This window comes from Myodes glareolus, chromosome 2 (assembly GCF_982192425.1).
Source record: "Myodes glareolus chromosome 2, mMyoGla1.1, whole genome shotgun sequence".
Classification (NCBI taxonomy): Eukaryota; Metazoa; Chordata; class Mammalia; order Rodentia; family Cricetidae; genus Myodes; species Myodes glareolus.
In genome coordinates this window covers 95,494,942-95,507,778 of record NC_142027.1, presented here as the reverse complement: position 1 = coordinate 95,507,778, position 12,837 = coordinate 95,494,942, and the positions used below count along the sequence as shown (strand labels likewise).

At 42.0% G+C, this 12,837-nt stretch overlaps 1 protein-coding gene across 8 annotated transcripts in view; it reads left to right on the top strand.

Annotated features, from left to right (window-relative positions):
• The window catches only part of Fgd4 (FYVE, RhoGEF and PH domain containing 4), a 168,207-nt gene that overhangs the window by 127,189 nt on the left and 28,181 nt on the right, over window positions 1–12,837 (top strand). For 7 of the 8 annotated variants that reach the window (XR_015000405.2, XM_085684800.2, XM_048452431.3 and 4 more), the window contains exons 8-10: window positions 7,134–7,272; window positions 10,782–10,840; window positions 11,130–11,276. Coding sequence is in view for 7 of the 8 variants with exons in the window: in XM_085684800.2 (XP_085540926.2) it covers window positions 7,134–7,272; window positions 10,782–10,840; window positions 11,130–11,276 (345 nt within the window). In the remaining variant the exon portion in view is untranslated. Of the gene's footprint in view, window positions 1–2,900; window positions 2,994–7,133; window positions 7,273–10,781; window positions 10,841–11,129; window positions 11,277–12,837 lie in introns of those variants that run through there. The other variant, XM_085684822.2, reaches the window with a different exon arrangement.

The following is a 12,837-nucleotide window of genomic DNA, read 5'->3' as shown; positions in this document are numbered from 1 at the left end:
TCCACATATATAAAAATGAAATTAAGACTCCTATCTCTCACCCTGCCCAATAATCATATTCAAATGAATCAGAGACCTCAGTGTGAAGCATTTTTCTGAAATTCTAAAAGAAACATGGGTAGTACTCTAGAAGGTTTAGGTGTAAAAAAAACATTTTGAATAGGGCTCTATTTGCTTTTGAAACTAGCAAAAGTTGTTAGCCTTTTAGAATGTCTTAGTCACTGTTCTATTACTGGAAAGAGACTGCATGACCAAGGGAACTCTTAGGAAAAAAAAGCACTTAAATAGGGGCTTGCTTAAGGTTTCAGAAGCTAAGTCCATTATTATCATGGCAGGGAGCATGGCAGCAGGCGTGGTTCCGCAGCAGTAGTGAGAGCTACATATTGATATGCAGGCTGAGAGAGAGACAGAGAGATGAGACAGAAAGAGACACACAGAGAGACAGAAAGACTAGGCTTGGCATGGGCTTTTGAAACCTCAAAACCCACCCCCATTAACACATTTCCTCCAGCAGGGCCACACCTCCTAATCCCTCTAATCATTCAAAACAGTTCCACTCCCTGGTGACTAAGCATTCACACACATGAGCCTATAGAGGTCATTCTCATTCAAACCACCACATCTCACTCCCTGACCCCCATAGCCTTGGAGCCATACATAATGCAAAGATACAGTCAGTTCAACTTCAGAAGTCCCCATAGTCTATGACAGTCTCAGCCCTGTTTAAAAGTCCATGGTCTCCTCTGTGTCTCATGGCAGTCTCTTAACTGTATCCCATTGTAAAATTAAAATCCAAAAGCAGATCACATACTTCCAACATATAATGACACAGAATATATATTACCGTTCCACAGGGGAGGAAAGGAAGCATAGTGAGGAAATGCTGGATCAAAGCGAGTCTTAAAACCAGCAGGGAAAATTCCAAATTCTGCATCTCCAAGTCTGATGTCAAAGTGTTCTTCAGAACTCTAACTCCTTTCGGCTTTGTTGACTGCAACATGCTTCTCTCTCATGGGCTGGTTCCACACCTGATGTGCAGCTTTCCTTAACAGGTACCCCATGACTCTGGAATATAGAGACTTGAATGAGGATGGCCCCCATAGGCTCATGTATGAGTGGTGCTATTTGAAAGGATTAGAAGGATTAGGTATAGCTTTATTGAATGAAATGTGTCACCAGGTTGGGTTTTGAGATTTCAAAAGCATAGGAAGTCAGTGTCTCTCTACCTCTGCCTGTAGATTAGGATGTAGCTCTCGGACTTCTTTCCAGCACTGTTTCCATGGCTGCTGCTATGTTCTCCACCATGATGATAATTAATTTAACCTCTGAACCCATTAGCAAACCCTCAATTAAAAATTAAATACTAAGAATTGCATTGGTCATGGTATCTGTTCTCAGCACTAGAATAGTAACTAAGCAGAAGCAGTACCAGGAAGCAGCATTCCACTATGACAGGCATGGCCATGCTGTGTGTTGGATGAATATGGAAATCTGTGAAACTCTGAACTAGAAAAGGGCTTGGATATTTCAAGCAGGACATAATAGACCATCCTAGCAGGAGCAAGGATAGCTGTCATGAGAGCAGTGTGGGCCCAGCGCACGAAGTTTCAGAATGAAATATTGGTTAAGTGACCTAGAGACCATTCTTGTAATATTTTGGTAAAGAATGTGGTTGTTTTATTGCCCTTGTCCTAAACGTCTGCCTAAGGCTAAACTGAAGAGTTTTGAAGACTAATGGCATTGGCAGAGAAGATTTCAAATGGTTTAGTATTGACTCTGTTGTGGTTATTAATAACCACTCTTATGCAAATCTATAATAAAAAAAGCAAGCTATACAAAGAAAAATACAAAATGTACAGTTTGAAGCGAAAATGAGCACCAGGAAGAGTAATTGAGCTAAGTCTATTGCTAAAGGAGATAAAAGATTTAAAGAAAAGCCTACTGATAAATGGAATAAAGGCAGTGGTGACCTCAGGGCAAGACCCTATCCAGCTAAATTTATAACTTTTAAAAAGTAATTAAAGGAAATTTTAAGCAGGGAAGGCGCCCATCAATAACAGAAAGCTTATGTAAGTGTAAATGAAAGAGGGGGCCATGTGTCAGCTCCAACAAGCAGCAGAACTTGGAAGTTTGGGCCATGTGTCTCTGGTTTTAGAGTCAAGGATACAAGAGAAGGACTATGGAATCTTTCTCCATGGCTAAGGAATACTGCTAGAAAGCCTAGATTGTGTTTGTAGACCCTGTGATATTAGAGATGTCAGAGTCATGGGGTACCTGTTAAGGAAAGCTGCACATCAGGTGTGGAACCAGCCCATGAGAGAGAAGCATGTTGCAGTCAACAAAGCCGAAAGGAGTTAGAGTTCTGAAGAACACTTTGACATCAGACTTGGAGATGCAGAATTTGGAATTTTCCCTGCTGGTTTTAAGTCTCGCTTTGATCCAGCATTTCCTCACTATGCTCCCTTTCCTCCCCTGTGGAACGGGAATATATATTCTGTGTCATTATATGTTGGAAGTATGTGATCTGCTTTTGGATTTTAATTTTACAATGGGATACAGTTTAGAGACTGCCATGAGACACAGAAGAGACCATGGACTTTTAAACAGGGCTGAGACTGTCATAGACTATGGGGACTTCTGAAGTTGAACTGACTGCATCTTTGCATTATGTATGGCTCCAAGGCTATGGGGGGCCAGGGAGTGAGATGTGGTGGTTTGAATGAGAATGACCTCTATAGGCTCATGTGTGTGAATGCTTAGTCACCAGGGAGTGGAACTGTTTTGAATGATTAGAGGGATTAGGAGGTGTGGCCCTGCTGGAGGAAATGTGTTAATGGGGGTGGGTTTTGAGGTTTCCAAAGCCCATGCCAAGCCCAGTGTCTCTCTCTCTCTACCTGCAGATCAGGGTGTAGCTCTCAACTACTTCTGCCATACCTGCCACAACTGCTGCCATGTTCCTTGTCATGATGCTAATGGACTAAGCCTCTGAAACTGTAAGCAAGTCCCCATTTAAATGCTTTCTTTCATAGGAGTTGCCTTGGTCTTGGGGTCTCTTCATGGCAATAGAACAATAACTAAGACTTAAGTCTAAATAAATTTGTCATGTGTTGGAAGGCTTATGCATGTAATTCTAGCACTTAGGAGGCTGGGGAAGCAGGATGAAAAGTTTGAAACCAGTGTTGGCTACCTAGTAAAATGGAGTCTCAACAAATTAATAGATAAATAGTTATTTACAAAATGAGTTCCCACTTTCTTAATTCACTTTCTTTCAGTGGTTGAAATCTAAAAAGAGAATGGCTACATTGCAATTAAGCCTCAGTTTTTGTTACTTTATATCTGCATGTGGGTTTGCCTCCATTTTGCCAAGCTTATATAATAATTTTTGATAATGCCATAATCATCTTTGTTAATTCTCCAATGGGCATTCAAACTTGTAGATCACTAACTGTTTGAACACATGAAATAGAATTATATGCAGCACATAATATTTTTGTGGCTGGAATTCTATGGCTCTTGACTTCTGCCTTTTATGTTATATGAATAGATTTTATGGGACTATTTTGTTTCCTTTTATTTTTAAATAATTGAACTTTTTATTGATTGCTCTTAGAATAATAATATGCATCTTAATTTATTCTCGCCAGCTTCAGTCATGCTAACGTTGATCTTAGTGAAACGTGATTTCTGTATAGCTTTCTTCACTACTCTGAGCCCTGTTCTCTTCTTGTCATTTCTATTTGTCTTGATGAGGCTTTCCATTGCTGTGGCAAAACACCATGACCATAAGCAGCTTGGGGAGAGAAGGGTTTATTTCATCTTACAGCTCTCAGGTGACTTCCCATCACTGAAGGAAGTCAGGGCAGAAACTCAAGAAAGGAAGAAGATGAAGTCAGGAACTAAAGCAGAAGCCCTGGAGGAACCATTTACTAACTTCTCCATATCACTCTGCCTTCTTTCTTATACATCTCAGGACCAACTGCCCCGGGGTGGCACCACCCACAGAGCCCTCCAAGCCCTCCCAGCCCTCCAACATCAGTTAATGAAAACGTGCCTTCCAGATGTGTCTACAGGCAGATCTTCTGGGCATTTTCTTGGTTGTGATTCCCTTTTCTCAGATACCTCCAGCTTGAGTCAAGTGGGCCAAAGAAACAACCAGGATGGGTTTTATGTGCTTTTTAATCATAACCCAGTACTATAAAGCTATAATGATTTTGTACAGTGTTTCATATTTTTAAGTTAAGAGATGATATAAGGACTATAAATACATATATTTATTATTTATTTAATTTTATAAGTCTTATTATGAAAAATACTTATAAGTAAAATAAATGTTGCATACTAAAATTAATCAAACCCAAAGTCTATAAATCTCAGGGCACTTCAGTACATTTAGAATAACCATTGTGAAACTGTGGACCTTGAAGTTTTGTTTGGTTTTGGTTTTGTTTTCCATTTTTGGTTACTCGGGTGAAGGATCTGTTAATTTTCTGTATTTTTTTCAAAGAACGAACTCTTAAATCTATTGACTCTTTGTATTCTTTCATTGTTTCTATTTTGTTGATTTCTGTTCTGATTTTTATTATTTTTTACCATGGATTTGGTTTAGATTTAGTTTGTTCTTGTCTTATTAAGTTTTTGAGTTGCATCATTAAGCTATTGATTTGTGCTGGTGAAGGCATATTGCCCTGGTTGTTACAGACTGTATTTTAGGTTGGGTGTAGGTGTCACAGATTAAGAGGACTGTGGTGAAGGCATATTCCCTGGCTCTTACTCACTGTGTTTTAGGCTGTTGTCTAGGCATCGTCGCAGATTAAGATGACTGCAATGATTCTGGGTGCTGATACCTGCTCTTGTCTTTGTTGGGTGGGTGTTCAGTTCCTTGGTGTCTGTTCCCCTTTCTGGATCTTAGAAAAGCATGGTGGCTGTGAGTTCCCTGGTAGATATCACTTCTACAGGTCAGTGTGTGGCCAAGAAGAGTTGGGATAGCTTAAGAGAAGAGACGGAAGGGTTGAGGGGATTCCCACTAAGAGGCAGGGTCCCTAGGAAGCTGGAAGTGTGGTGAGAAGAGGACTTCCTGAAAGTAGGTTGCAGTGAGACAAAGAATAATCTGGAGTGACGGGGATGAACAGGCTGTAGGACTCTAGGTCTGAGGCAAGAGTTGGGGTCTCCAGTGAGTTGAAGTGGGAGAACCGGTAGCTGCAAGCACGTTGTTACAGGGCTGAGAGTGATCCTGGGGGGTACTAATGGAGGGTGGGAAGGAGAGTAAAATCACCTCCGTCTGTCAGGTTCTCTAGTGCCAGAAATGGGTTATACGTAGTTTAGTTCTTGGCCAAAGGGCTCCCAGGGAAACCTTAAACAATCAGGCTATTGTAGTTACATGTCTCATTGAATACAAAGAAGTTGAGCTGATGCCTAACTAGAGCCTTCACCCATACAAACCAGTGTTCATGGTGCTGTAAGTTATGCTGTGCTACCATAGGAGAAAGGTAAACAACAACCCAACCACAAACCCTGCATTTTATAACCATGATGTGCCTACATGTTACGGTGGTGCAGTAGTGGGACAAACATTGTGGGAGTAACCAACCACTCTATGATTGGATTTAAGGCCCAGTCAGTGAGATGGAAACACCGCCTTGCACTGCTTGACTGGCCGAGAACTGGGGACTAGATAGGCCATGGGCCTAGGAGAAAAATCACATACTACTCTTATGCTAAGGGAACATAGCAATAATATGACTCCCAATGACATAGATCATTGCCTGTTCAGCCAATACCAGAGAAACCTCAAACTGGACAATGTGCAGAAAGTGAGAGGCTTTGGAACACTCAGTCTTAAGTGGGATGTCTTCACTACCCCTCTTCCCTCAGGGTTCAGGGACCTATGTGGAAGAGGAGGAGGAAAAATTGTAAGATCCAGAGGGGATGGATAACATGAAGGGAGCAGTGTCTCCGAGACACAACAGGACTGACGTATGCGCACACAGAAGCTGTGGTAACATTCACAGGCTACATGCTTTCAAGTCAGGAGAGGAGAGGAGAGGAGAGGAGAGGAGAGGAGAGGAGAGGAGAGGAGAGGAGAGGAGAGAGAGAGAGAGAGAGAGAGGGAGAGAGAGAGAGAGAGAGAAAGGGAGAGAGAGAGAGAAAGGGAGAGAGAGAAAGGGAGAGAGAGCATGGGGGGAGAATGAGAGGAGAAGCTTAAATATTCAAAGTTTTCAAAGTTAACATCCAGAAGTGAGAGAAAACGTGCATCATTGTTTTTCTGAGACTGGTTTACCTTACTCAGAATGGTTGTTTCCAGCTCCATTCATTTACCTACAAGTTTTGTAAAAAAAAAATTTTTCATTTTTCGAGACAGGGTTTCTTTGTAGCTTTGGAGCCTGTCCTGGAACTAGCTCTTGTGGACCAGGCTGACCTCAAACTCACAGAGATTCACCTACCTCTGACCTGTCTCTTTCCCTTTGGGATTTCCAAGTTCTCGACCTACTCTCCACATGGGACTCTCTAGCCAGCCTGGAAAGATACAAGCTACTTCCTCCTTTCAAGACTTCCCAGAGCCCTGCCAGCTTTATTTGGTAGAAAATATGGCCCCTTGCCTTTTGGAGCCCATTCACTAGGGAGGGATACCTTGCTCAGCCTAGAAACAGGGAGGAGGGCCTTGGTCCTGCCTCAACTTGATGTGACAGACCTTGTTGACTCCCCACAGGAGGCCTTACCCTCTCTGTGATATGGGATGGGTTAGGGAGAAGATGAGGGAGAGTGGAAGGAGGGAGGGGAAATTTGGATTGGTATGCAAAATAAAAAAAGATGTTTTTAAAAACTAAAAAAAAACAAAGTTAAATTTAAAAAATTGCCCTGATTAAAGTTCCTTATTACATTGTGGTTTTATATTTGTCTACCTAATTTTTAAATATTCCTATAAGAACCTTAATCACAGGGGCTGGTGAGATGGCTCAGTGAGTAAAGTACTTGCCACCAAGCCTGATGACCTGACTTTGGTCCGAGGACCCAGGTGGTACAAAGACAGAACTGAATGCTACAGGTTGTCCTCTGACCTCCATACTCACATGCACATACAGTAAATAGATAAATGTAATAAAAATGTTTAACAATAAAAATCTTGCTGATTGCAGAAGCAGAAGATCTGTGGAAGCTTAACCCTGCAGCACCACATGCTGGAGCCTATTCAGCGGATCCCTCGCTACGAGATGCTCCTTAAGGACTACCTGAAGAAGCTGTCCCCTGAGTCCCCAGACTGGAATGATGCGAAAAGTAAGTGCTTTTATTCTCCCTCAACAGCAGCAGAATGACATAGCCAAATGGCCCTTTGGTTCCAAAAATGTATCTTACATCCTCGCATGGGAAATCCTGTCAGCACCTTAATTAAGCAAGGCACTTTAAGTTGGGATCACCCTGGCTTAGAGAAATGCAAATTGTGCTTCCCTGTTGGTGGAGGTTTCTGTCCTGCCTGGTCCCACAGTTGTCCAATCCCAAACAAACACACAGAGGCCTATATTAATTATAAACTGGTTGGCCTATTAGCTCAGGCTTTCTTACATCGTACGTTAATCCATTATTCTTGTTTGTGTTAGCCATGTGGCTTGGTACCTTTTATCAGTGAGGCATTCTCATCTTGCTTCCTCTGCGTCTGGGTGATGACTTACAGACTGGACCTTTCCTCTTCCCAGAATTCTCCTATTCTGGTCGCTCAGCCTATACTTCCTGCTTGGTCGCCCCACCTATACTTCCTGCCTGGCTACTGGCCAATCAGCATTTTATTAAAACAATACAAGTGACAAATCATTACAGGGTACAAGACCATTGTCCCACAGCACTTCCTGTTCTTCACCAACTGTGAGCTCTAAAACTGTTAAGTTAGAGATGTTTGGAGCAGTAATAGAGTTGCCTTCCCATAGGTGTGGCTGATGTCTATCAAGGAAGCTGAGAAGACATTTACTATGCAGATATAACTGTTAGCCTTACTCCCCAAGACACATGGGATGTAAAGTGCTTTATTGTCAAGGAACATTTTCCTCCAAAAAATTATTCCAATTATGTTGGTCATCTTTAACTGTTTCATTAGGTTAGAATGAAAAGTTTTTAAGACTAATTAATGAGTTTCATTAATTCTTTAGCTTCTCATGCAGTTTTAGTTTTTGTGATATTAGAGAGTGACTCCAGAGATTTGCATATCACATCCTAATATATACATGATGCACCTTATGAAGTGGCTTTAAATCTCAGCACTAGGCAGAGAGGTGGATCTCTGTGAGTCCCAGGCTAACCAGGTCTAAATAGTGAGATCCTGTCTAACTAAACCAAACAAACAAGCAAATGTTTACCTCCCCTCTAGTATAGTTTTTTAAACTTCTCAAAAATTAGAGATGAATAAAGCAATTAAGAAATAGTCATGGTTTGGTATTTGGCCAGTGCTGATAATACCAGTGTAACGTGCTTCTCCCCTGTGTTCTTGCCTGAGCCAGCGTTATTCTGAGGTCAGGACCCAAGTCTCATCCAGAACACAGGCCATCCCTAGTATGTTTTCCCACCATGCCTATAACGTAGGGGCCACAGAAACGTCTCTCTCTCGGCCCCTTCTGAAGTTTGCATGAGTGTTTAACTTGGTATTATTTCCCACCTGACACTTCTGGGATACTCTACCACTCCCTTATTTTCCACATGAGTGCTGGGAGTTAGTGGCTAAGCTTCTGGTACAGCTCTTCCTACACTTCTCTTGGCAGTTGCCCCAACCTCTGCCATTTTGTTCTGGTCCAGCCTGGATTTTGTATGTCATCCATGGACCTGTCTGTGCTCACATGGTCCTGGATCATGTAAAGATGCTCTGACCGTGTCCTCTTGCCCTGCCTTGGGAGTCACATTTAGAAAGACAAGGGGGTCTTCAGAGCCCAACCTACAAATCAACCAGGTCACAGAACATGGGACACATCACCTGCTCAGAGCATTAGATGAAGAGACAAACTCCTCAAGTCAGACCCTGCCATAAGGGCATTGCCTCCCTCGTCCCTCCTTACCATTAAGCATGGGACTCCACACAGCAAAGTCACAAAGGAATAGAAAGCTGTTTTTATGGGACCAGCCACACAAGCTAGGGCCACTTCCAAATAAAAACAAAAATAATGTTAACTTTCTGGTTTTGAAATACTGCCATTATCCCTCTCTAAGATATTGTTAGCGGTCCCACAGAAATACTGGGGAAAGTGGGGAGCATAGCTTGGTGGTGGCCTCTCACTTGTTACCAGGTTATCTCCTTAAAGATTCCCTCTTGGGAAGCCACACAGCGGCCAGCCTGGCAGGCTTTCTGCAAATTTTCTCCTTGCTCTCTCTGCTACTGTTGGCGTCCATTGCTTTCCTTGTCTGGCTTCAAATTGCTTTTCAGCAGTCAGGAATATGCACCCACAGGAGTGGTTTTTCTGTTCCTCTCTGGGTTGTCATCTGGCTCACCAGATTTCCATCTCTAGAGGCAGAAAATACACTGGGCCAAGCCAGGCTCATTCTCAGTGGGACTGTGGATGGGTCCATCTTCAGCCATCCTCCCCAAGATGCAGGCCAGCCCTCCAGGAAGGGACAGTTCTTACAGAGGGAGATGAGCTGGTCCTTGTGTGAAGCTGCCAAGCCATGGCTACCAGGACACGCCAAGTGCATGATTCAAATCCTATGTACAGCACCACAGTACCTATGTAAAACATTCAATATTTTAAATCTAAAGATTCATTCTTGCTCTAAGTTATAGACATAAGTTACTCTTCCTGGCTTCCCTTTGCTGAGGAAATTCTAGAAGTTGGGCTTTTAAAGTCCTGAACGTAGAAGATGAAGCAAGAAAAGTATGTTATGCTCAACAATGCAAAGAACATGGAAAATGTGGGCCCAAAGGAATGGAGCTGCTGTTGCAGGACTTAGGCCTGGGAGGTGCTCCTGAGGGCTGCCCAGCACAGGCCTCTGCCCCACAGTTCTTCCTCCTCAGCTCCTGGAACTCCACACCACACCACAGCCTTTCCTTCCCTCCCAGCACTCTCAGGCTGCAAAGCCCTCAAACTCTCTCCATCCGAATCAGGCTGTCTGGCTTTCCCAAAGAAAGCTGTTGATGTTTAGTAGAAAAAGTGTCCGAAGTTTGAGTCACATGATCTAGGGTCAAGTCACACCACTTCCTCATTTCTGTCATGTGGCAAAAGGAGATGAAAGAACTTGCCAACTAGTAGACAGGTTCCTCGGGAGCTACTTTCCAAAATGTTGTTCCGTGTACTCCTTTAACTGTTACTAGTACCAAATTCTACATAGAATAGTATTTTCCCCTACAGATACCCTGTGATATGGTTTAATTTATAAATTAGAGATTAACAGAAATTAGAAATTAGAGATTAACTATAGAATAATTTTAACTGTGTGCTATAGTAAAATTTAAACTTCTGGCTTTTTTCCTGGAAATTTCTGTTTGCTATTTTTGAGCTACAGCACATAGGCAGATGGTGTGGGACTGCTGTTTATATGAGATCACCCCTGGCAAATGCCTTGAACCTGGTAATGTACACTGTAAATGCAAGTTCATTTCTAAGGCCTGTTTTATATTAAACTGCCTGGGAGCCTAATCATCACATATGTTATCTTGGAAGTAAATAGCCTGCAATTGGAGATACAATTTTAACAGATAACTTGTGGAAACTGCGTACCAGAGACATCTATTGGTTTTGATCTCTGTTTCTATGTTACTCTAATAGCATAGGAAAGACAAAATATTTATTTACTTTTCTTTTTTTCCCACCTAGAGTCACTTGAAATTATATCTACAGCAGCAAGCCATTCTAATAGTGCAATAAGGAAAACGGTAAGTGGCTTTCCGAGGATATGGGAGGCTTCCGGTTAGGCAGCAGTTGGCAAATAGCCTCTGACCACTGCAGATTTAGACCAAAATGAGCAGGTGCAGGAGAGCCGCAGAAAGGAATGCTTACTAGCTATCCCGGCCATTCCCCTTTTTTCTTCGCATTCACGTTATTGATGCATGTTATACCAAAATGAAAACTTACTCTCAGTATCTATTAAATTATGTAGATTTTAGTTAAATTTAAATTACCTTTTTATATTTGATCTTGCTGTATTTTGTTTTAATTTCCCAGGAGAACCTAAAGAAACTCTTAGAGATTTATGAGATGTTGGGAGAAGAAGAAGACATTGTAAATCCCTCAAATGAACTCATAAAAGAAGGCCAAATCCTCAAACTAGCAGCTCGGAACACATCAGCACAAGAGCGCTACCTCTTCTTAGTAAGTTTACTAGTGTCCGCCAGTTGTGCACCAGCAGTTCACTGAAACCCCTGTGCCTGTCTTGAAGAAGTGACACAATCACTTACTTCCAGAGTAGTTACACCCCACCTGCTCTAGTCAACACCGGTGGAATGTTCTATGAGAGGACCTTAGGGACTGTCATGAGTGTTTCTCTTAGCCTTGGGAGCTGAGCTACTGCAACAATGCACACTGAGGACACTGTAGCCTTCCCGTGACTGTAGTCCATATGCACATGTGGGCATAATTCCAATTCTGAAAGTCTCCTTTGCTTGATTTTGGCTTTGTCTTTCCTTTTGTTCTTATAGGCTAATGAGCATTGCTATTTTATGCTTCATTGTTGTGTTGCTAGACTTTTTCCTGTGACAACTGTCTCCCTAGCCTTCCACAGTCATGGTCTCAACCATCTGTGGAAGGCAGTAGTGTGCCGCATGTCCTTGGCATGTCCCTTCCTTAGCATTCTGACCAGGATAGTCACCTTGGACTTACTCATTAGGGAGAGACACTGAGGAATCATTTTGTTCAGTTTCTGTCCACATTACCTTTTTGTCTTCATTATTAAGATGAATTCTGATTCTCTCTATACCTAAAGAGATGAAACAGATCATAATAATGGCTGACAGATAATAAACTAACACTGAATAATAACTTAGCAAATGTTACCTGTTATGATTATTGTTGAGATATGTTTGTACGAGCCTGTCTAGTGGCCTGCTTTCTTGCTGCCAAGCACCCATTTTACCATCTAGAATGAGTTGTCTTCAAGATCTGAAAAATTCTAGATTATTTCCATCTTTCTTTGAAAAAATTATAGGGATTAGTTGTCTTGGGAAGAATTTTTAATATCGCACAGTGTTTTTATTTTTATTACATATATTTATTTGTGTGTAAATGTTTGTGTATTAGTATGTGTGAATATGTGTATTTGAGTGTGCAAGTGAGTGTGGGGATGAGTGTGTGGGGTAATTGAATGAGTGTGTAGGTGAGTATGTAGGGGGTGAGTGTGTGATTGTGTAGATGAATGTATGAGAGGTGAGCGTGGGGGTGAGTGTGTATATGTGAGGTGAGTGGGTGAGTGTGTGTGGGTGAATGGGTGAGTACGTGTGGGGTGAGTGTGTGGGTATGAGTGGGTGAATGAGTGTGTGGGGGTGAAGAAGGATGTGGTGGGTGTGTATATGTGTATTGTGTATACACCCATACCATGATATGTGTCAAGGTCAGAGGAAAGCTTACTGGAGGAATTTCTCTCCTACCATGTTGGTTCTGGGGCACTTTGATTAAGGGTAAGAGCTACATTTATTGGTGGGTGTAAAGCTAATTGTTTGGTATGTATTTAGAAATTATATTGTTTAGGGAAATAACAGTAGAGTCTTCTAAGGTCTATGACCTCTCCAGCTGTGTGTGCTTTCCTAAGTTTACAGTTCCAGGTATAAATTATTTTCTGTCAAGTGGGTCTTGGGTCCAGTTAGACAGTTGCTGACTATGTCCAAATAAAAGTACCACCGTTTCAGTATTGGAAATATTTTTTAGGCCAGTCGTTCAA